This window comes from Rhipicephalus microplus, chromosome 9 (assembly GCF_043290135.1).
Source record: "Rhipicephalus microplus isolate Deutch F79 chromosome 9, USDA_Rmic, whole genome shotgun sequence".
In the NCBI taxonomy this organism is placed as follows: domain Eukaryota; kingdom Metazoa; phylum Arthropoda; class Arachnida; order Ixodida; family Ixodidae; genus Rhipicephalus; species Rhipicephalus microplus.
The window spans coordinates 106,583,214-106,606,777 of NC_134708.1; the positions used below are offsets into that span (position 1 = coordinate 106,583,214).

Below are 23,564 nucleotides of genomic sequence, written 5' to 3' on the forward strand. Positions count from 1 at the left end.
CACAAAGAAAGCTTGCCGTGGGAAGAGACTAAACCTGCGACGTTCGAACAATTCGTCCGATGCCCTACTTTCCTTGGCATCATTGTCTGCCAGTTCTCATTAATATTGTATCTAACAAACAAAACGAGCCCTTAAATATACCCTCCTTTTTTTCATTCATAGCGAGGGTCTCGTTCTAGCAGACTTGATGCCTTTAGATGGTATGCAAGGGATTACTGGTCAGCTACCAACTCGTAATAAGATCAAGTACTACGTGACGCCAAACAGGCCGATAAAGAGTGTTCCACACTCTCCACCATGGTTAAAAACGGCCATGACTTATGCTGTGGTAGCTCGGTTGGTAGAGCACCAAACGAGTTATTTAAAGGTCGCTGGTTTGATCCCTGCCCACGGCAAGTAATCTTTTTGTTCACTTTTCTTTCTTCACAACTACATTACAATTACATCCAATTATATCCCCTATACTTCCTTGGCAGCATTGCCTGTTAGTTATCATTAATATTGAGTCAAACAAAGAAAACGAGCCCTTAAATATACACTTTTTCAGTTGTTCATGTAATATTAGTTCAAGTATTTATCATCAGTTTTACACACGACATCCTATTTCTTTTTTTGGGCATCATTCTTTTTTACATTTCTCATGCTAATAATTTGTTAAACATTTTTATTTTTTCATGCTCCTGCTTAAGGCTTGCAAAACAGCCCAGCAATATGAATCAAGAACAAGTACTCAAACGACTGCTGTCAGATAATTTCATCCTTTATTAAGCTTCCTGAAGAATTCCATGCACTTGCAGCACTGACAAAGTGAAAGGCAATAATTAAGGCAATGTAATGCACCTACTTACATTCCAAGTCTTAATTTTGCGTCATATTGGCGTGATTCCAACTCTAGCACTTACATGAGAGTCAATATTACCTCTAGCGGCCAAAATTTGTAGCATCATGACACTGCCTTCTTGAGAAATTACGGCTACTATTTGTTATGCTAAAAGTTTTAAAGTTGCATTTCAATCATAAGCACTGTACACAAGCAATAACCCAGATGTCCCAAAAAAATAAACCTGCGTGCCCGAACAGACACTGTGGTGTGTATTCTTCAATTGGTCAAAGGTGGAGTGTGGTTGCCGGTTGCTCAGTACCGTTGGCGTCGGCTGATCAGTTGCTGGTGACGTGCAAGCCGTGCGAGCGCAAGTGAACCTTGACGTTGCTGCGTTGCGAGAATGCAGCCGGGCATAGCGGGCATCGGAAGGGTCGCTCTCCAGTGTGTGTGCGAATGTGGCGCACCACGTGCGAGCGGTGCGCGAACCCGCGGCTGCAGAGGTGACACCGAAAGGGCCGCTCGCCCGTGTGCACTCGCTCGTGCAGCACCAGGCTGCCTCGGTGCCGCGATGCGTATGGACAGAAGCGACACTTGTGCCGCAGAGCTTCAGCCGGGGATCCTGTTCCGGGCCCCAGAGACAGCTCAGACCCCTCTGTAGAAGCCAGAGGGATACCTGTACATGCGAATGCAAAGCCCAATTATGAATGGTATATAACCTTTTTAAAGGGAAAAAAATGAAAATATAAGAAATCGTTTCTAAGGGCAACATTGTTTGTTAGTTTTCATTATGACGTTTTTCTGGCTTTCAAGTGTGCTCGTCTTTCTGTTCACAGTTACTTCACCTGGCTGTAAGCATGTAGATATCTAGCCCTTAGGTATACAGCCCCTGAGATCCTTTTGTTCACACTCCATAGCGTAGCAGGGGCCTCAAAATAGCAGGCCTGGTGCCACAAGGTTGAATATGAGGTGTTATATGTAGGATGCCAGCTCCTGAAAATTAAGAAAGAGGCTTTTCTGAGCAAGTTCGACCTCCATTCTTGAACAAAAGCGCACCCATTTAACGAATACGGCAGCAGAACACAGTGCGTTACCGGGCTAGTTGGTTTATCGAGCTGGGTTTGCACGGCGTGACTGAACGCTGACAGAGAAGAACATAGAGTGTGCGTGCATGCTGTTCTCTGCCCGCATTACGCCGTTTAAACTTGGAACACAGACAGGACGAACCATCAACTGGCGATTTGCTGAGGTAACAAAGACACATACTCGCAGAACACTACACAAGTCAACAAACATACAAGAAAACTTGTAAACACCAGTCACTGGTGCACTCTCAAGTAATGAATCTTAAGGCTATGCAATGTAATGGATGGCAGTACAACATGTTTTGCTAGTCTTGATTACAAAAAGTGCTTCAGTCTCTATTGCCACCCTGTCGTGTAATCTTCAGAGTACCTTATTACTAAAATATACTAATGCGCAGCCATACTCTTCGCAGTGTAATGACAAGTCACCGCACGGCTGTACTCTCAATGATGCTTAATGATCTGTTATTCAAACGACACCCCCTTTCTCCTATATAAAGTTCTCCGTAGAAAAAGGATGTGCTATACACAGCCCCCTTTATGTGCCACAACGTACTGCGTCATGGTGCTCTATGCACAGTAACACACCAAGAGACAGCGTTCACTGCACAGCTTATTGGATGAGGTTTTCTGACAAAGCAACACTAGGCATTGAAAAGTGACCGCTTACCCTTTTCAGAGCAACGGACTCATCGAGCAACTTAAATAACACAGTCACCAAGATGATCTGCACGTACATCAATGTCCAACACAAAGCATGGAATTGGATATGCCTTACGCGATGTTCACTTACAACACAGTCGTTCGGGGTGGGTGGGGGGATCAATGAAATTCACATTACTTCACCTTCTCTATGGCCACAAAGTTCGGAGGATGCTGGATACTATGCTTTTAATGCACATTATGCATAATGCACAGCATTGAATTACTTCTGTTGCAGCATATCCACCCGACTTCACAATTTCCTGTTTAACAATCTAGATGCTGAAATTCATTAAAAGAAAGTACAGCTATCTATCAAAATATATGATATATTGAACAAGTTCTAGAAAATCCTGCTTTTCGATGTAACTGAGTTTCAGGGTATGCATGCTTAAAGCTCTCAATGAAACAGAACAGAGCAAAATATTTTCCGCACATTAGTGAATGATACCCCTGGCCCACTGGATGTTTTAATGTCATTTGAACGGAATGACATTAACATCTGACGACGCTTAGCGGTTGCTTCAGAGAGATATATAGTGTCATTAGAATCAAATTACTTAGGCAATTGAATGAGTTCAAGAAACATTCACCACTTCAGTCAAATTGAATGTATACTCTCCAACCCAAGCACTACTTAAAAGATGGCATTCAGCATTCTTAATTTGACCCGCATACATGGAAACACCCTATTATTGCTTCTTTTTAAAGGAATATTTCAATTTCACGAAGTCAAGTGTAAGGAAGGCCGTGTATCTCTAGTGGTGGCATCAAGGAGAGTATTTTTTTTTTTTCTAATCTCACGATCAAGTCTTCTGGCCTATGCGCATTTTTCGCACTGCCAATAACAAAGCGACTAAATGCATTACTTACTGCAGCTTGAAGTCATCGTTCAGTGTCTCTGCCATGTCAGCTGTGTTTGTTTGAATTCATTCTATCTGCTGCAGCTACCGGTTAAGTGGATCATCTCAGTTTATGGTGGCCATATATTCTAAGACATAAAATTCCTATGCTTCTTTATTTATCAAAGCAACTTCCCACAGATCTTTCATAGCTTCTCTTTTTTACTACTCTACAGTTAGCCTTCACAAATTTTCCAGCGATTTTCTTTCTGAATTATCGACACAGATATCACGAACGAATGACATTACTTTTTCATGCGCAGCACCACCACATATCGAATGGCATTTGTTGCACCGAATGACAATTGAACCTAATGATATTAACATCTCCATGTGACTGTGGTATTACCTCTTTTCCAATTGCAACATTACCGCGCTAGCCACAAAAAAATGCTTGGCTAGCGAGAAAATGTGCAAAAAAAAAAAAAACATGCATCTCCTCGAAGTGAATCATGACAAGAGGGTGAATCTAGTTCCTAAAATCTATAATGTGTGCATTGAACTCACCATAAAGGGCTTGTGCTTGTTGCTGTCTTACATTGTTCTGACACAATTATGATTGATGTTAGTGTACTTTTAAACCTTTTCTTGTGTCTCATATACGTTACGTGAGCGTTGCTCCATATAATGTAAATAGAATGCCATAAAGTGATATAAAGAGTCGACGACAGAGCTAGAGGTGCCAAGGTTCATAATGCTGAACGTTGAATTCACTGACTAGTAAAAAGGTTTGTGCTTGTACGTGTTTCATATTCTGTCACAATTACGATAGATATTAGTCCATTAAACTGTTTTTCTACAGTAAAAGCTCGTTTATTCGGACCTCGTTGACTCGAAAATTCGGTTAACTCAGACTCGTGGCGCGGTCCCGGCAAAACTTTGTATATTTCAATGAGGTCAAATGCTCATTAATTCGGAGGGATTTAGCCATGCACCGGTTATCTCGGACAACTCCGGAGAGGGCTATCGGAGTCGCGCAATCTTGGCGGCTTGGAGGCTCATTACAGCTTGCCGTAACCGACAACAGAACCGGAGTTTTGGAGAAACCAAAACCGAGCGAACTGCAGCAGAATATGACGATAATGATAGTGAATGAGGGGGAAGTGGCTAGGTGGTGCTAGTCACTACCCGAGGGAAGCGCTTGGGCCACCGGCGCATCCAGTGTCTACTAACAGCTGCTCGCTACGCCCATGCTACGCCTACTAGTGTACTACTTCGTGTCTTGGTTCTTTGTGTTGAGACTTTGCGTGTTGCGGCTGTGTTTGTGCGCGTTGTTGCCGCCTTCGCGCTAGATGGCGACTGTCACAGGAGTTAAGCGGCCACAGCAGCCAGCAAATGATCTTGAAAGAAAGGTTATGACATTGAAAGACGCAATGAGCCGATGCGACGTCGCCGCACCGTGCAGGAGGCCGCCGAAGCCATCGCTGTCCTCGAAGAGTTTTGCGTTTGTTCTCGCGACAGTGAACGTGTGCACCACCACCTGATGAAATTAAATTAGATCGTTCCGTCAGAAATTCCGACAGCGAGGCAGGCAAAAATAATGTAATTTTTTAAGAAATAAAGGTTTGTCTGTGCCGTGTACGTTTTCCTTTTGTTTTCATGGTCTGTTCGATAATTCCGAATTGGGTTAACTCTGACATTTTCTCCGGTCCCGTGAGATCCGAGTTAACGAGCTTTTACTGTATCTCACATCTACACAGCTCCCTGTGACAGCCAACGAACGCAGTGGACGGACATGCCCTGACCCTAAAAAAGCTCTGCCGCTAAAAGAAAATGTGGTAGGTGACACTACCTGGAAATCTCCACACTGAATTCCATAACGCCACTAATTTTGACAGTGTCTACCATGTCTTACGTAGTTTCTGATTGGTAACAGTAAAAAAAAAATGCCCTCTAATAGTTTAATCAAAGGGGTACTGAATCAAAATTTTGCGGCTGAGATAGCCTGTGGGATCAATTCACATAAACATAAGTATATATCGTGTAATAAGAGTAGCGACGGTGGCTACTTGATAGTACAGTACTCAGGAGTTAAAACAGCACAAATCAGGGCTAAGTGACGCACATCATATTGTTTCCACCATGTTCTCATTTCAGGTGATATCTAGGTAATTTCGACTCAAACACATAGATAAGGGCCAACATTACTGTATTCATATGAAAGTAAGCGGACTCGAATGCAGGATGACCCCCCTAAAATCACACAGCAAAGAAAATAAAAGAAGAACAAGCACATCTCATTAAAAATATTTATAATATCTCCGAAAAAAAAAAAAAAACTCAATTGAATTTTAGTGTGCCAAGGTGGCTTCATGACAGTGCTTGAAATCTGTTCAGAAAAGCTCGCTTTGCGGGAATGATGATGATGATATATGGTGTTTTTTGGCGCAAGGGCCATTTGATGGCCAAAGAGCGCCAGTTCATGAGACAGGAATGTGGACAATGGTTGTGATTAGCGGCTTTATAAGGGCCATAAAATTCCTCGCAGTAAAGCGGGTAAAAACATACAAGTAATAAAATCATGACTATGCCGTGAAAGGTGTGCATGGTTTGAATAGGTGACAAAAGTTGGTGATAATGAAAAACGATGGTGGACATGTATGGCATTAGCACAAGTACCTCACACGTTAGTACCCTTGCGTGCAAGGGCCGTGAGGCAAGTGCTTACCTGTGTAGCCACCGCAGCAAAAACCTCTCTAGAGAGGTCGTGCTACGGTATGCCCGGGTATATGATATGAAAATTATGAATTTCCTTTAAAAACGCTAATAATGATTTGTGACTAAAAAGCGGTTCCCTATCGACGAACATTGCAGGGTGTAAAGGTATATGTTGTCGATAGGATAGTGGGAAGTGTTGTCTTCTTAGAGTGTCTAAATGTTTACATTGAATTAAAACGTGAAGAACTGTTAATGCCTCACCACATTTATCACACAATGGTGGATCACCACCGGACAAAAGATGTGGGTGTGTCGTGTATATGTGTCCTATCCTGAGTCTTGTTAGTGTTACCTCTGTTAGACGTGATTTTGATACTGGTGGCAAATGGCCAAGGTGTGGCTTGATAACGTGTAGTTTGTTTTGTGTGTGTGTATCCCACTTGCTCTGCCAGTAGTCCCTGAGGTTTCGTTTGAGAGACTGCTTCAGATCAAGGACCGGGATTGATATGGGTGTAGGGGCAGTGTTTTTGTGGACGGATGCAGCGAGCTGATCCGCCCTCACGTTGCCTTGGATCTCACGGTGCCCTGGCACCCAGCACACCACAACATGTTGGTTGAGTGTGTAGAGTGTGCAAAATATGGAGTAAAGTGAGACAAGGACACGGTTTTTTTGTTTTTTAAGACTGTGCAGAGCCGTTACCACACTGAGGGAGTCTGTATAAATTACTGCTTTTTGTATTTGTGATTGTTTGATGTGTTTAGCTGCCACAAGTATCGCGTAAGCTTCCGCTGTGAAGATACTTGTGCCTGGATGTAGAGGGCCAGCATCCGAAAAGGAAGGGCCAACAGCAGCGTAGGACACAGAGGAGTTAGACTTAGAGGCATCTGTAAAAAACTCAGGACGTGTGTATTTGTGTTGAAGTTCCAGGAAATATGTTCGGATATGGGCAATGGGCGCATGTTTTGTAACTTCTAGAAAAGACACATCGCAGTCTATAGTCTGCCACTGCCACGGTGGCGGGTATGCTACAGGAGCCATTAAACTGTGTTCGAGTGACACTCCAGTGTCCTCAGCTAGACCCTTCAGGCGCACTGAGAAGGGCTGCCTCATTGAAGGCCTGTTTTGAAAAAGAATGGAGCTCGACAAGTCATTAATAGTAGATAGAGTATGAGGGGTGCCTCTTGTCTGCTTTCACCTTAAGGAAGTATACAAAGGACATGTAGGTTCTTTGCAGATGAAGCGACCACTCATTTGACTCAACATAAAGGCTTTCTACGGGGCTGGTGCGAAAAGCACCCGTAGAAAGGCGGATGCCCAAATGGTGCACGGGGTCCAGCATCTTCAAGGCACTTTGAGTAGCAGACTGATAGACAACGGCCCCATAATCTAAGCGGGTGCGAATGAGGCTTTTATAGAGGTTCATGAGGCATTGCCTATCACTACCCCACGTAGTACGTGACAACACTTTTATAACATTCATCGCTTTTAAACATTTTGTTTTTAAATACTTGATGTGCGGTACGAAGGTTAACTTGTTGTCCAAGATTAAGCCTAAGAATTTATACTCGGCTTTGACGGACAGACGTTGCCCGTTCAGTCGAATGTCAGGTTCCGAGTGCATGCTTCTCTTTCGAGAGAACAAGACACACGTGCTTTTTTGTGGGTTAAGTCGAAATCCGTTTTCATCTGCCCATTTGGAGACCTTATTTAAACCCAGCTGAACCTGCCGCTCACACATGGCCAAGTTGCATGACTTGAAGCCAAGCTGAACGTCGTCGACATATGTACAATAGAACATATTGCGGGAAATGGACAAGTGCAAAGAATTCATTTTGATAACAAAAAGTGTGCAACTAAGCACGCCACCTTGTGGCACGCCTGTTTCCTGGACAAATGTTTGAGAGAGCACACTGCCCAGACGGACACGGAATGTCCGGTTTGACAGGTAACTTTCGATTATATGAAACATTCTTCCGCGCACACCAAGGTGGGACAGGTCTCTTAGGATTCCAAAATGCCATGTTGTATCATACGCCTTTTCGATATCGAGGAACACAGAGAGAAAATATTGTTTATGGACAAAGGCGTCTCTGATCTGTGCCTCGATACGAACAAGGTGGTCTGTAGTGGATCTACTTTCTCGAAACCCGCACTGAAATGGGTCGAGTAAATTGTTTGTTTCAAGGATATGTACAAGTCGGCAGTTTATCATTTTTTCGAATACTTTGCACAAGCAGCTTGTAAGTGCAATAGGCCTATAACTTGAAGCTAAAGAAGGGTCCTTGCCCTCTTTCAAAATGGGAATAATAATAACCTCTTTCCAGGAGGTAGGGATAGTGCCAGAAAACCAGATAGCATTGTACAAACAAAGTAGGGTTTTTCGTGTTTCGGCTGGTAGGTTTTTTAGCATTTCATACACCACACGGTCAGAACCCGGGGCAGAAGTGCTGCAGGAGTTTAGAGATGTTCGGAGCTCCGCTAGACTGAAAGCTTGGTTATATGCCTCGTATCTAGTGGATTTGTGTTCGAGTTTCTGCTTTTATATTCTTGTTCTGTATTTTTGGAAAGTGTCAGTATAGTGAGACGAGCTGGATACCCGTTCAAAGTGTGCCCCGAGGAAGTTTGCCTGATCTTCCAAGGTATCACCTTGAGTGTTTACGAGTGGAAGTGTGTGTATTTGTTTCCCTGCTATCCTACCGACCATGTTCCAGACTTTTGCCTCCTGTGTGTACGAATTGATCCCTGACAAAAACTTCTGCCAGCTTTCTCTTCTGGCCTGCCGACGCGTTCTCCTTCCTTGAGACTTTATTTTCTTGAACGTGTCAAGATTTTCCGCTGTTGGCGAGTTGCGCAGCAATCTCCATGCCCTGTTCTGTTCCTTTCGCGCATTACGACACTCCGTGTTCCACCATGGGACGTGTCGTTTGCCGGGCATTCCAGATGTTTGCGGTATGCACCTGGCTGCTGCGTCAGTTAGAAAAGCTGTGAAGTACTTCACAGCTTCATCTATGTTTAACCTACATATGTCTGTCCAACTCAAACGTGTAGTGTTGTGGAACTGTTCCCAGTCTGCTTTGTTTATCAGCCATTTGGGAACATGTAGAGGACATTCATATGTTGTTTGTGAACTCAACACTACAGGAAAATGGTCACTTCCATATAGATTATTTATGATTTTCCATTTCAGTAGGGGTAGGAGTGAAGGTGATACGATGCTGAGGTCTATAGACGAGTAAGTTTTGTTGGCAACGTTATAGTATGTTGGCTCTTTCCTATTCAACAAACAGGCACCGGAAGAGAAGAGAAACTGTTCAATGAGACGACCTCGTGCATCACAGCGAGAATCGCCCCAGAGTCCACTATGTGCATTTAGGTCGCCAAGAAGCAAATAGGGTTCAGGCAGTTCGTCTATTAAAGACTGAAATTCACGTCTTTCAAGACGGTGGTGGGGAGGTACATACAAAGAGCAAATGGTGACGAGTTTGTTTAAAAGTACCGCTCGAACAGCCACTGCCTCAAGGGATGTTTGGAGTGGTAAATGTGTACACGCTACTCCTTGGTTAATAATAATGGCTACGCCACCGGATGACGCAACAGCATCATCTCGGTCCTTTCGGTATATGACGTAAGCACGTAAAAAATTTGTATTGGAGGATTTTAGGTGTGTTTCCTGTACACACAGCACTTGAGGTGAGTGTTTGTATAAAAGCTCTTGGACGTCGTCGAGGTTCCTAAGCAGTCCTCTGACGTTCCACTGTATAATTTGTGTTTCCATATTGGAAGTAAAGTAGTGCTGTGTGTACGTTAAGGAAGTGACTTGTTTAAGCTGAAAGGTCGAGCTCAAATGACAGGGCTATTATCAGGCCCTGTTATGAGCTTTTTAGTTCTCTTGGCGCGCTCCAAAGAGCCGCGCCGTTCTTTTGGCCCAAGGGGTGCCGCCGTATCCATTGCCTCCTCGGAGGCACTGGATGCCCGCTCATGCGAGCTGGTTTTTCGAAGCTTGGGCCTCGCCTGGCGAGGTGAGGCCTTGAGACCCGAGGACCCTGGAGTCTCTGGTCTCTGTTCAATAGTAGGCGGAGTAGACTCAACTACTGCCGCCTTGGGGGCAGGCGCCACAGCCAATGGCTCGCTCTGCGCAGGCCGAGGGAGTGGCGAGGGCTGGTGCGACACTGCCCCCTGGCGCGCCGCATCAGCATATGTGGGGCCATAAAATGGCGAGACTCTTTTTCTTGCTTCTTTAAATGTAATGTTTTCTTTTATCTTTAAAGTGATGATCCCTTTTTCTTTTTTCCAGAAAGAACAGGAACGTGATGATTACCGCCACAGTTCACACAGTGTGCAGGTGCTTCGCAGTTGTCGGACGCATGGCCCACGACTCCACACAGAGCACAAGTTTTCCGGCCACGACAGCTTTGCGAGCCGTGGCCATATCTCTGACATTGGAAGCAACGGCGGGGGTTGGGAATATATGGTCTCACGGATGTCTTTGTGTACCCAGTCTGAATAGTTTCCGGCAAATCGCTCGAAGCAAAGGTCAGTACTAAGTGTTTGGTTGGGATTTCCTTTTGATCTCTTCTGATCTTAATACGCTGTACGTTTGTCACGTTCTGGCTCTTCCATCCTTCCAGAAGTTCAGCTTCGGTCAGGTCAAGCAAATCTACGTTCGATACGACCCCGCGAGATGAGTTCATGGACCTGTGTGGCGTAATACTGATGGGTGTGTCTCCAAACGTTGTGAGGGTGTTCAGCTTATCGAATTGGTCTTTGTCACGTATCTCAAGAAGTAGATCTCCGCTGACCATTTTGGTAACCTTGTACCCAGCACCGAGAGTTTCGGTTAAGCATCTAGCCACTATGAAGGGGGATACAGTTCTGGCTTGCTTGTTAGTTTTTTCACAGTGTATAACGTGGAAAGAGGAAACATTTGTCTTGGCCGGATGAAAAAATTGATGTCTTCGGTGCGTACCCGCTTTGAGGAGGCACGATCACTAAGTAAAGGAAATGCTTTCTGCATGCTAATTGTATGTTGTTCAGCAGCGTTGGCGGCCACCCACCACGGAGCCCAACGAGGGGACGCTGCAAGTTTGCGGATGCTAAAAGCTTGCAGACGTCAGCCGTACAACCCTGCTATAACCCAATGCGCATAGGCCAAGGTAGGCTATTTGCACAGGGTTAACCCTTGCCGCCGAGAAAATTGGAAATAAGCAGAAGAGAGAAGTAGACAGGAAAGCTAAAAAAGTATGAAAGACGAAGATGTAGGGAGAGAGAGATAGGAAAAGGCGACTGCCGATTTCCCCTGGGTGGGTCAGCCCAGGGGTGCCGTCTACGTGAAGCCGGGGCCAAAGGGGTGTGTTGCCTCTTCCGGGGCGCCTTAAAGGTCCTATCACCCAGCGTCAGCTCAACCCCCAGGATCCCCTTTTCCCCGGACACGGCAAAGCCACGTACGGCTAGGCGTGGGAGGGAGCCGAAGCTCCCCCGTTAGCTCGGGTCCGTGGTGTCGCTACACACCAAACGCCTACTTGCGCAGGCGCCCCTGCGGGCTCGCTTTGCGGGAAGACAGAAGTATTCTTTCGAGAAAAACTTCACAACCGAAACTAGTTTTCGATTATTGGTCGAGCCATATTTCGAATTATGAGAAAATGGGTTCACCTACAATTGTGTAAATATGGTACCTTTGTAGACCAGATGCGTTAGGAAATGAAATGATCATCTCAAGCAAATGTGCATACAAGTCATTATACTAATATAATTTCATGTAGCATTTCAAACTGCTAGTACGTACTGCACATATTTTTAGGTAACAGTCCTTCTGATGTACTCAGACCTGTGCCTGTGGTGTGTCTAGTCCATCCTAGCATGCCAAAAGCATGATTACCCAAGAAAATATATCATCTACCAACGCTGAATTATATTCTTTGGGATGCATTCATGAAATCATGTATTTTGTGCACCTCCCTTTTTGGAGCTTCAAAATTGTGAACAAAAAGTACCGAAATTCTAAAAGTCAATACGGTATTTCTGATTCCAGAAAAACAATTTTCAAGCTTGCCGTAAAACCATCCTCTATGTTACTCTTCGATAAGTGCTCCTTGCAAGCATAGTCAGGAGTCATGAGCTCTCTAGCTTTTCTTGGTGTTTCACGAGCCTACCCTTCGAAACTGATTGGGTCACTTAGAAGGTAATTACCTTCTTGCAAAATGCATAGCCATAGGAGCTGTACAACATATTTGAATGCCATCACTTAGAAGCACTGACTATAATCCAGGGAAGTGCTCGCCTGTGTTGAGGCTTGAACAGCGTCTGCAGAGATTCAGCAGAACAGGCTTGCTCAAGGAATGCACTCAAGGAAGCCTGCGAGAGCTCCAGATAAAGACGGAAAGCCTGCAGACTGCGAAATTCAAGGCCCTCCTGCACAGAACCCTTGCGTGTGTGCGACTCAGGCAAGGGTCCTGTGGATGCGGCAGACATCATCTGCTCAGAAACCACCTACCTACTAGTAGCGCGCACCAAGTGCTGTACAGCTTATAAATAGGTAACTATCTTTTAGTAACTGCAGCTAAAACGTCTGTTACATTTATTTTTGATGTTAATTATGGAAATCGGGCAAATACACAATATATGAGATGTTATCGTGATCTATTTGATTGATATGTGGGGTTTAACGTCCCAGAACCACCATATGATTATGAGAGCTGCGAGATGTCATCGTGATTTTTATGCATTATGTACCCAAAAGAGCATGTAGGCAATAGCAACACACTGGAAGCATCATCTGCCATGCTACGCCATTAACCGCATTTTCTCTGTGATGCTATCAAACCGCCTTGTGGTGCCGTGATGGCCTAGCACGATTTCCTCGTCAGATACCCTTTAAATGTGAAGCATTTCTTTGTCTACTGCAGGCGCATTGAGTGTATGTCTAACTGCTAGTCTAGGTGCTCTCATGATCACCACTTTAACTTGGGGTACACCAAAATAAAAAAGGGAGGGTAAGATGGTGAGACGAATATGACTCGCTGGTCATGACATGAATAATTTCACAATTCCGTGGCATATGTCAACAAACCCTTTCCGCCAGACAGTGGCACATACATGCGGGCAGGTATGTGCCACAGGTGTTTGACAGTTTATACCAACCCTGGAACGGCGAAAGCAGACATGGGCAATTTTAACGTGTGAGTGGTGTCAAGGAAAAGCTGGCATTGGCAGCATTGTCTCGACGAATGCAAAGAATACATTTCAAAGTCCCAACAAGAATCGATCGCCAGCATTCTGCGTGGCAATAAAGTATTCTACCACAGAGCCACATCAGGCCTCAGAAATACATTTCAAATAGACCCTAACAATCGTGAAACATCAATGATGGCCGCAGTACTGGCTATCCTATCTTATAAAGAGTACATATGTATTCCTATGGTACAGCCGTCATGTCAGGTTAACTAACCTCAATTGTAGTTAGGCGCCATCTGCTGAAGTTGATTTATGTAGCAGTGTCCAGGGCTCCCATCCTCGCGAGCGCAAGCATTTCATATCAAATTATCACTCGTGGTGTTGCTAATATGTATAGTGATGTTGGCGTCGTTACCCAATTGTAAACAACTAGTCATAAAATATATGCGGCCGCTTAAGGTAGGTCTGTGTGTGTGCATTTGTACTTATCTTTAGCGCCACTTCATGAAGTTTAAATACAAAAATTACAACACAGCTACTTTCCATACGCGTGTTTCACATAACATCGACTCCCTAGGTACATGGGATTCGCCGAATTTTCTCCATTTCATGCACTGTCTTATTCTTCTACGAGTGCTTTGTTGTGTTTGTTATGGCAATGCTACACTTATCTGGACAGGTTGATTCTTCAAAATGGAAATGTCCTTAGAAGATGAGGGTGAAAATTAAAAAGAAGACATCATTCTTGTCTCCACATTTAATGCATTTTGTTTAATGCATTAGTGTTTTCACTGCATCTCATTTTAAATGTACAAAAATAATGTTTATAGAGGGATCGATAAGTATGCCAGAATGACATGAAAACCTGCAAAGTTGGAATTATACAGATAACTGATTTAATTGATATGTGGGGTTTTAACGTCCCAAAACCACCACATCAATCAAATCTAAAATTGATATGGTGGTGGATATGAGAGCTCCGGAAATTTCGACCACCTAGGGTTTTTTAACGTGCACCCAAATCTGAGCACACGGGCCTACAGCATTTTCGCCTCCATCAAAAATGCAGCCACCGCAGCCGGGATTCGATCCCACGACCTGCAGGTAAGCAGCCGAGTACCTTAACCAATAGACCACCGCGGTGGGGCATTATATAGACAGTTTAAGAAGCCCCAAAAGTGCCTCTAATGGTTGAAAATCATAAAAGGAATGCTTTAGGAGCCTGAAAGGCTTAAACGCACAAGAAAGTGCACTGTTTTATTGAAGATGTGTTTTTCTCGACATTGTAACCACCCTGCTGCAGCGCTGTCAGGCTAAGCAGGGTAATCATTGAATAAAGAAAAGAAATAAAGAATGCAGCGGTGCATTTTATCATCAATTATATGGACACTCGCAGCAGGTTTTTTGGTCGCCATCAAGTCCTGTGTAAAGTCCAGGCCCATGGCACTGCTGTGTAGAAAGCATGTTCTACGCACAAGTAATGCGCTCACGAGAAGTAGGGATGCCTGAAAGGCACGCGAGATAACACCACCTACGTTCGAGGCCTGCTGTCGATTGCTCCTCAAGCCCTTGTGCTGGCACTGGCAAAACAGCGCTGGCGCGCCCATTATCCCAAACGACAGTTCGCATACCTTTTCATGTGTTGCGCTCTCACTACTTTGCATTGAGATGACCGACAACACGAAAACTGCTTTACTCATCGAAGCAGCTGTACTCTCTTACACTAGTGTTGAATAAAGTTACATGAGTTTGAAGCTGTTAGCATTACTTTGTGTAACATTCAGATTTGTTGCTGTTGCATACATTGCTTCAGCCTTATGTTAACTGAAAAGAATCATGGAGGCACTGAAGAATTTTGAAACAAATATGTGTGAGATCACTTTTGGTGCCAGCATATCAAACTTTGAAGCAGTGGTAAGCAGCAATTATTTTTATTTTTGTGTTGCAAAGTCAGCAAAATGCATTTGCACACCTGCCTTTCGGTTTCCAGTGTTGCTTGACTTGTGTTTTGGGTACTTGTGTGCACTATGAACAATATGTATTGCAAGCTTTGTGGGCATTTTTTTGCCAAGACGAACAGCTCTTATAAAGAAGTCTACTACACAGTCATAGTATAGACATTATTTCCTGCTAATGAGTGACACAATGCTACTGCAGTTTACCTCTTTTTAATCTGATTATTTTCCTTCATGTTAAGGCGCAAAATTTCCCCCACAACTCACAGTGCCTCCTCAGGGTCTAGTATCTTCACTCAGAAGTAAAATAACACCCTGCATGCTTTCTGTTGACAAACTTGCCTACCTGTCTCCGAAAGCCTGGAATCGCCAGCGCTGACAACCGGCACAGAAGACAGCATGTCCAGTTCGTCCAGGTCAGCCGAAGTAAGGTAGACAGGCCGAGAACGAACGTTGATGCCACGAAAAACTGGCTTGTCTTTCTTAGATGGCTCCACGCTCAATCCTTAAAGATTTGAAAAAACAAACAGAAGGAGGCTGCTAATTCGAGACAAATGGAGCAGTATGCCAAGCGTTTTGAATATGGCAATCTCATCTTTCATCAGGGTCATCACATTGTCATATTTCATTGTTTGCTCATGACAGTCAGTGCCTGGTGCTACAGAAGTGTTGTGCAGCCAAGCACACATATAAAAGTCCCATTCCTGCATGGAGGAAAAAAAGAGGGAACATTGCATGATGTGACATAAGTCAACATAAAAAAGACAGCCTAATGAACATGTGTGCAACCTATAGGAGATGAAATCAAGGCTTCGACGGACACTCGCCTGGTCGGGAAGAATCATGGAGTAAGAAGACGAAGATGTCTACCAGAAGAGAATAAAAATGTACCAAGATGTTTCGGCACCCAGAACAAGAGCCTTGTTTGCATTCTAAGATTGCAAAAAAGGCTTCTGTTCTGGGTGTTGAAACGTCTCAGTACATTTTTATTATCTAGTGGTCAGTGTTTCCCTTTTTTATTTGACATACACTAGACTATGCTTGTGCTGTATGGGATGATTTGCTGGTCAGATTGATGAAGTTGAGAGAAATAAAAATCATGCAGCCAGGTTCTTCTTGGGAAGGTACAAGAGAAGGAAGAGGTGCACTCAAATGAAAGACGAACTTGGGTTGAAAGTGGTTTCTTCGCATCAGCAAAAGCTGCGACTGAAGTTCTTTTTTCAGATTTACAACGACAGAACAGGAATTAAGAAAGAAGAGTACCTTAAAGAACTTTATTACCATTAATCTAGACCTGACCATGTATCAGGATGAACCTATTCGTAGAATCATTTTTTGTTTGAACCATTAAAGAGTGGAATGAGTTATTTGAAATTCAAGTCTGCTGTAAAAATGAAATGTTCATGTCATTACTATAACCTCCTGCTGTAACGCCTTCGGGCAATGTGGGCTAGTCTTTGAAGGAAGAATAGAGAGAAAAATAGAAGGCGTCCTAAATTTTTCTTTTAATGTCGAGCTTTCACCTTACCACTGAAGGATTACGAAATAGACTGCAGCAGGGGGCTCTTAATCAAACAGTGCACACATATTTAGGTACAGAGGTGTTCATGCTTATTGCCTTCATTAAGTGGAAGCAATGCAAAGTATTGAAACCATGTCATCAAGCGTAGCATTGCAACGTTTTTGTTGCTAATCTACAAAGACGGATACCCCATGGAAGCAAATTAGGCACGATTCCAACACCACCACGTGCTGCATACTCAGGTGTAAGCATTTTGAAGTTTTACGTACAGGAAGCACAGCAAACCATAAATAAAAGTGCAATCAAAAAGCTGACAACAAAAGAAATAAGAACAATCAAAACCATCTACGCAACCCTATTGCATTGGTCGGCCATGTTCAGTTATGCAAAGGACCTCACATATACTGTCCAAGCTTCAGTAGAGGCTATATAACAGGGGTACGCAGAAGTAACCAGACTGGCACTATTGGTTGGTGCCACCATAGTACATTATTCTCCCGGTAGGTGAACATCGTGCTGCACCTCTCAAGTTCATTGTACCTAATGAATTCACCCAGGTAGCTTTTCTCGAGGTACAGAGATTTTTTTCCGTTATAGCAATTTAGTCTACTGAGCTTTTTTTTTTTTTTTGTCATGGCTGACAGAAGTGAGCGGAGGGTGGCTGAGAGATTTTGTTCAGAGCTCAAGCAACATTACTGAGCAACTATAGTGATAATGTGATATTAAAAAAAGAGGATGACGTGACAGGAAAAACAATGGTTCGAGTGACTTTTCTCTCTTCAAAAAAGGGGAAAATGTCGCTTCGCGAGAAACCTCGTTCTGGACGTCCACCAGCTTCGCGAGTGGACAAAAATGTGGAAAAATTTTTGCCACTTATGCATAAAGATTGACCACAAACCGCTAAACAGGTAAATAACTTTAGTATAGCTTGGAGTTCGTTCAGCAAGCTTCTTAGCAGTAGATTTGTGGATTAGGACGGTCGTTCAGAAATTTCTGTCACAAATTTCAAGAAAGGAGTGAAGAACTGGTCAAGCAAACAAAGATCGTGCTTTCAAAGAACAGCTCTGAAGCTACCCAGACTTTCACTCTAAGGTTGTTATAAATAGTCATAGTGCTATTCTAACCACAATAAAAAATAAAGACCCACTCACAGTTCACTCAAACCAGCCACTACAACAAACTACAGGTGCACGATACTGTTGTCACAAAAACAAAAAAAAATCACTGCGCCCCAAGAAAAGCTTCCTGGGATAAGCAACCAGAGCCAAAGAGCTTGAGAGGTATAGCAAAATGTTTGCTTAGCAGGAGAATCGCGTGCTACAGTAGCTCCGCAAGACACAGCGCCACTCCATTAATTTTGGAAACCCCGTGGTTTATAACACCTGAAGCAATGAACACTGGAAAACACGATGCCTTGATAGTTACCATAAAGTTTTGAATAGTATTTACTAGAGGAGTCTGGGGCACCACAATTGTTCAGCCACCATGGGAACGATGGATGGTGCATGGATTTGCCTTGCCTTCACACCTGCAGCTTTGATGAACTTGTGGGTTTATTTACTGTATGTTAGAGCTTTTAAATTGGATTGATTTAATGGCACACCATGAACCTTGCGAGCTGATTCAAGTTGCTCAGCACTGGGACTGCTGAAAATTCACTAGACTTCATCTTGCTACAATGTGACTGCTGGCCACACGGAGCCAAAAAAAGAAAATGAAGCTTAGAGAAATCCGTGTACTACCCATCATTACTATGCTGGCTCCTAAAAGCTTCTTTCACCTTCAAATTGCTGCTTTCTCAAATAACCACATTTGTCAAACAGGTAAGGCCTGCAGCAAGTGTGTTTTTTTTTTTGCAAATGGTTCTTTTTTAATGGGTAGAAAAGTTGTAAAATGAAGTATGTTGGTGACGAATACTAGACCAGAGCGTTCTCCAAGATCATACCATGGAGTGTTCCAAGACAACTTTGTTTAATTACTTTGTTTAGTACAATTACCTATTTCCCAACATAAATTCAGACATGATTAGATGCAAGTAAATATTGCAAAGGTAATGAAAGCGCTGCTTTAAAGATAAGATTGTCACACATTACTAAGACAAAAAGAACGGAATAATGTTCGTAAAGACAACATACATCAGTGCATTAACAGCAGTTCAACGCCGCCAGACTGGTACATTCATGTAAAACACATCCGTCAATGAACTCAAGGGTGATGAAGTCTGCGTGCTACAATGCTTTGTTTCATACTATAGTAAAGGATGCACAAGCTACGCAAGAAGTGGGGTTCTTGAAGTTTCATCATATGTACTTAGCATTGCAGGTGTTTGATCAGCGAAGCTTTCAACAGAATAATGTAAACCTTATCTCTCACATATACGGCCTGGTCATATTGTCACATGGTGATGACAATAACGCAGCTTGGTGTTGTCATACAATCGTGTCAACGTCACAACCACATGACACCACATGTTATTCATGCGCCACCACGCTTCCAGAGTGCGATGTTAAATTCCAGTCTTAAGAGGTTTACCGCAGCCCCTGTTGGCAAAAATGTGTCGCCGTGCTCATTCAATGGCAAAAAGGTCTAGATCTGCAATGTCTTTTTGACAGGAAAGCAGCTAAGCCATAGCTTGACAAGAAACCATTGAGAAGCTAAAGCCATCACTGTGACCAGGGGTCTTCTGTTTGTATCCCCTCATGGCGATGGTAGTTACACCTAAATGCCCTGTGAGATGATTTGTCACCACTTGAAACTACTATCTTGCCCTAAACTTTTCTTGTTTGGTATTACGGCATCACATGCGACATCAAGGTGTGCCGCTAAATGTTGCATTTGATCCCATGATACATACTAACGTTCTTGTTTCATATGTTGACATTTCTTTCAACCACCGGCACAATCAGTTGGAGAAAGCCGTTGCAGTATTTCATGCTGTGTACGCAACAGAGTGATAGCACCACATCTGAAAAAATTCCGTGACTCGAAGTTATAACCGCTCATATTCCCAGATGACAGAAGACACCCAGCAAGTTTGCATGTTGGCAAGACACAAGAAAAAAGAGATTAACACTTTATCAACCGAGAAAATGAAACTTGCGAGCCCATCAAAAGCTGTGCACCCTCGCATAGCCACAATCTTACTCATGATGAGATGAGCGCCTCTTGGAAGTGCATACCTGAAACCATAGAAGAGCAGAGTTATTTCAGTATGCTGACAATACTAAAAGTCTTAAAGCTTAGACACAGCTGAAAAAACAAAGGTGGAGATTAATCCAAGCCAGATCAATGGATCTGGCTTGCATTAAGCTCAGCCTTTGTTTCCTCAGCTGTGTCTATGCTTTAAAACTGTTGATCTGGCTAGGATTGATCACACTCAGAGAGACAACAGAGTGCTGGTAAGAAAAACAAAAACGGTATAGGTAACATCAGCGTGAAAACACTAACTAATCACAAAACTAAATGAAGCTGGTTCATTTAATATTTATAGTTAAGTCCAGTAATTAATAAGGAATTCATTACAGCATATCTGAAGAAACAAAGTTGGACAGTTCCTGTAACTGAATTAATTTTCTACACAGGAAGGTGTGGCCCTCACTCTACATGGACTTGGTCTGCTCTTGCTTAAATCAAGCAAAAGCAAAACATGTGAGATGGCTTGCACAGCTACATTACAGATCATGTCCGAAATAAGTAGATTACACACTTAAGTCTGGTGCCAGAGCATACACCAGAGCATCAACTTAGTCATTAGTTTGTGCTATTCTGAGTAAGCCATTTGCAGTTTTAATGGACACACACACTGCCTGTAACATATAGTTACTTTAATACCGTGAACCTTGTGCCATACCCAATAGTGACGATCCTTTCCACTGCTAGACAACTTTTAAAATTAAACAATTGCTATATAGGTACATATAGCAGCACAAACTTAACAAGAAACTAAAACACAGGACCGAGTCAGCAGTCTTCAATATGTCTCCTTGGTCCTTGTTGCATTTGTGTTGCCATGTGAGTAAACTATGCATCCCAACTAATCTGTTAGCAATTATTACTAAAACGTTGTGTAGTTTCCAGAAGCTTATCTAGCATTCTGATTAAACTCTTGTACCACATGTATGCCGCTATGCTGCACCGACTGAAATTCGGTTCAAGGCGGGCACATTACTTCATGATCGGCACAATTTACAAGTATAAGCAAAGTGAAAGCCAATGCAAGGAACACAAGTTTTTGCATGCAGTCATGAAGGAGCCACACCAGGCTTGTTCACAACATCACTGGCTGTCTCCAATGCAGCCAACAAAATAATCGAAAACACTTTTTGTTGTATAACCATAAATCACTATGACTGCACAACCCAAAGTTTTAAAAATACAGGTGACTACAGAGTAACCATACAGAGCTCCTACAGAAACAACTTTGACACAGTAAACAGATGTACATGCAAATTATATTTTACAAATTACATTGTAAAATAATGTTGTGTCCCCTTGTTACCATTTTTCACAGCAGCCCAGGAACAGGTCTATATATTTCTGCATTAAATTACACATTTTGTTTAAAAAATGTACATTTATTGAAGTTCTAGTGTTTTAAGTTTTCTCGTTTATTACTTGTAATTTTACAAGGCGAATGGTGCACTGTTTCAAGGCAGAGATAAATGAAAATTATGAAAGACATAAGAAAACTATGCAAACATACAAATGTTTGCATTGTGGCCCCTCTTCTGGCCAGCACTGCTGATGGTAAAAAAAAATATACATATATCTCAGTATAAAGTGGCCCTGCAACACTTGTTGGATGACACCTCCAAAGAAACGAGGCCGCTTTGCTCTTAGGACTGTTCAGCGCTCACAAGGAAACGACGGACAAAAAAAAAAAGTGCACACGACAGACGGAGAACGAAAGACGTACACGCGACCGACTGTCGTCTGCATTATTCGTACTCGATTGTTTTCTAAGAGCGCTGCACAGTCCTCAGTACGAATCCATACCAGCTTGCTCGGTTCTCTATTCCAAGTCTGCACTGCATGGAAGTGTGTCACAACCACCGTAAACGAAGTCAGCTTTTCTCGCGGGCTTTCGCACGCATCGCAGGATCGACTTTGCCGAAACCGTAACTCGGTTGTTCTGCTGGAGTCGTAGGTCGTCCACTTCTTTTTTTCGAGCCGTTTACTACCTCGCAAACTCACCTACCGGAAACATCACTGGAGGACAAGTACGCTCCACCAAATATGACACACCAACGACGTCGGTGCACAAACACAAAAGCGCAGATCACATTAAGTAGGCCGCATGGAGTGCAGCACTTTGCGTCGGAAACACTTCATGCACTACGGTTCGTGAGCAATTACCCCCCGTTAACACGCACACGTTATGAATACGCGAGCGCACAGCATAGTCATCTAGAAACAAGTCGTGAACAAACGGCGTGGTTGCATTCAGAGTACAGCGTGTAGCAGAGTAAATGGACTCCGCAAAGTGCAGTAACAATCCCATCCGAAGTCACAGTTTCGTGTGACACGCAAGCCAAAACAACCGCAACAACTGCTAACATTTTAACGGTCTTCTGCTGGTTTTGTCACAATGGGCGCCGCCATCAACAAAGCGCCAACTCCAGTCACCGAAATATCCCTAGAACAACTCCTCCTTGCCTGAAAAGTCCTTAAAGTTGTTGCTCGAGGTGTGCGCTGACGCCGACGTGTTTTTTTGGCACTCCATTTAAATAAGATGTTTTTTTTTTCCCAGCTGACCTACGTTTATTTTGCACCTTCTGTCTCCAGTCTGGCCTTTCTTAATTCTGACCACTTCGCAAACGCATCGATTGGTTCACCTGCCATTCTAAGTTAAATAAGGGGACTATAAAAAAAAAAAAAAAGATGTCGAGCGCTTTTATTAATGTGGAAAGGGGTTGGATTAGATTTAAACGTGAATTTTAAGATACTTTTGAGTTCATTGTATTTCAGCCAATCCCGGTCAGTGACAGTGCCAACGGTGGTGTTTGGCGAGGACTGTCGACATATTCTAGCCAGTGGTGGTAACTTTTGGGGGGCCTAAGTCGCCAGAACGCTTCCTAAAAGTCGTCAATTTCAGCCAAAAGTCGCTAAGTGATGATGATGATGACGTTTTTCCTGAGTTTTTAGTTTTCGACTGGATAAAGCACGTTAAGGGATTATTTTTAAACAATGATTTAAATAAATTTCTGCTGTGGTGAATAAAGTGAACAGTCAAAATAAAATAATCATTTCTAGTGTCGGACTGCGCTGTTCAGTTTTGGTCTGGACAAGCAACTCTGGGTCTGCCGGGAGACGTGGATTGCGCGGAATAAACTTCTAGGTCTGAACCACAGATCGGAACATGGAGGAAGGAAAGACAGGAGGGAGCGTTGCGCAACTCGATTGAAGCCCACCAAGTCGGCCCAACAAGTGACCAAAACGTCAGCGCTCGCGGTAGGTTTTAGTTCTCTCGGCGCTGTTCCGTCTTTGAAACACCTCCGTGAGCCGGCCAGTCTGCGCCGAACCAGTTCATTTCGATTAAAAGCTACCGGGCGCCGTATTTCGAGGTATCGGCAAGTCTCGTTTATTGCGTGATCTCACGGCAAAAGGGCCGACTTTGTTGGCTTCAAAACGGGTTGGCTTGCCAAGGCTGGGTGCGTGACGTCATGCTCCCTCCTGTTATTTCCTTCCCCCATGATCTAGCCACCATACCCATGGGTCGGAACCCAGCGCAGCACTCTGCCGGAAATTAA

At 43.5% G+C, this 23,564-nt stretch overlaps 1 protein-coding gene across 3 annotated transcripts; it reads right to left on the bottom strand.

The window, feature by feature from the left end:
* Positions 1–739: 739 nt before the first annotated feature.
* Positions 740–22,421, bottom strand: LOC119163104 (uncharacterized). 3 transcript variants are annotated; one of them, XM_075874220.1, is made up of 4 exons: positions 21,811–22,421; positions 19,960–19,994; positions 15,640–15,798; positions 740–1,496 (listed from the first exon to the last, which is right to left on the bottom strand). In XM_075874220.1, exons 1-4 carry the CDS (start codon positions 21,846–21,848, stop codon positions 1,159–1,161), a joined length of 570 nt encoding a protein of 189 aa, XP_075730335.1. In that variant the 5' UTR covers positions 21,849–22,421; the 3' UTR covers positions 740–1,158. The 3 variants fall into 3 exon arrangements, with proteins under 3 accessions (XP_075730335.1, XP_075730337.1, XP_075730336.1); XM_075874222.1 differs by having other exon boundaries at positions 21,763–22,421; XM_075874221.1 differs by having other exon boundaries at positions 21,731–22,421.
* Between the last annotated feature and the right edge of the window lie 1,143 nt (positions 22,422–23,564).

What these genes read in the sequence shown, in the direction of transcription:
- LOC119163104 (XM_075874220.1), bottom strand. Translation starts at nt 21,848, where the DNA reads ATGCAGTGCAGACTTGGAATAGAGAACCGAGCAAGCTG. An exon ending in ATAGAGAACCGAGCAAGCTG is followed by an intron (nt 19,995 to 21,810) that starts GTATGGATTCGT and finishes CTATGGTTTCAG; the next exon opens with GTATGCACTTCCAAGAGGCG. An exon ending in AGGCGCTCATCTCATCATGA is followed by an intron (nt 15,799 to 19,959) that starts GTAAGATTGTGG and finishes CAAATCTTTAAG; the next exon opens with GATTGAGCGTGGAGCCATCT.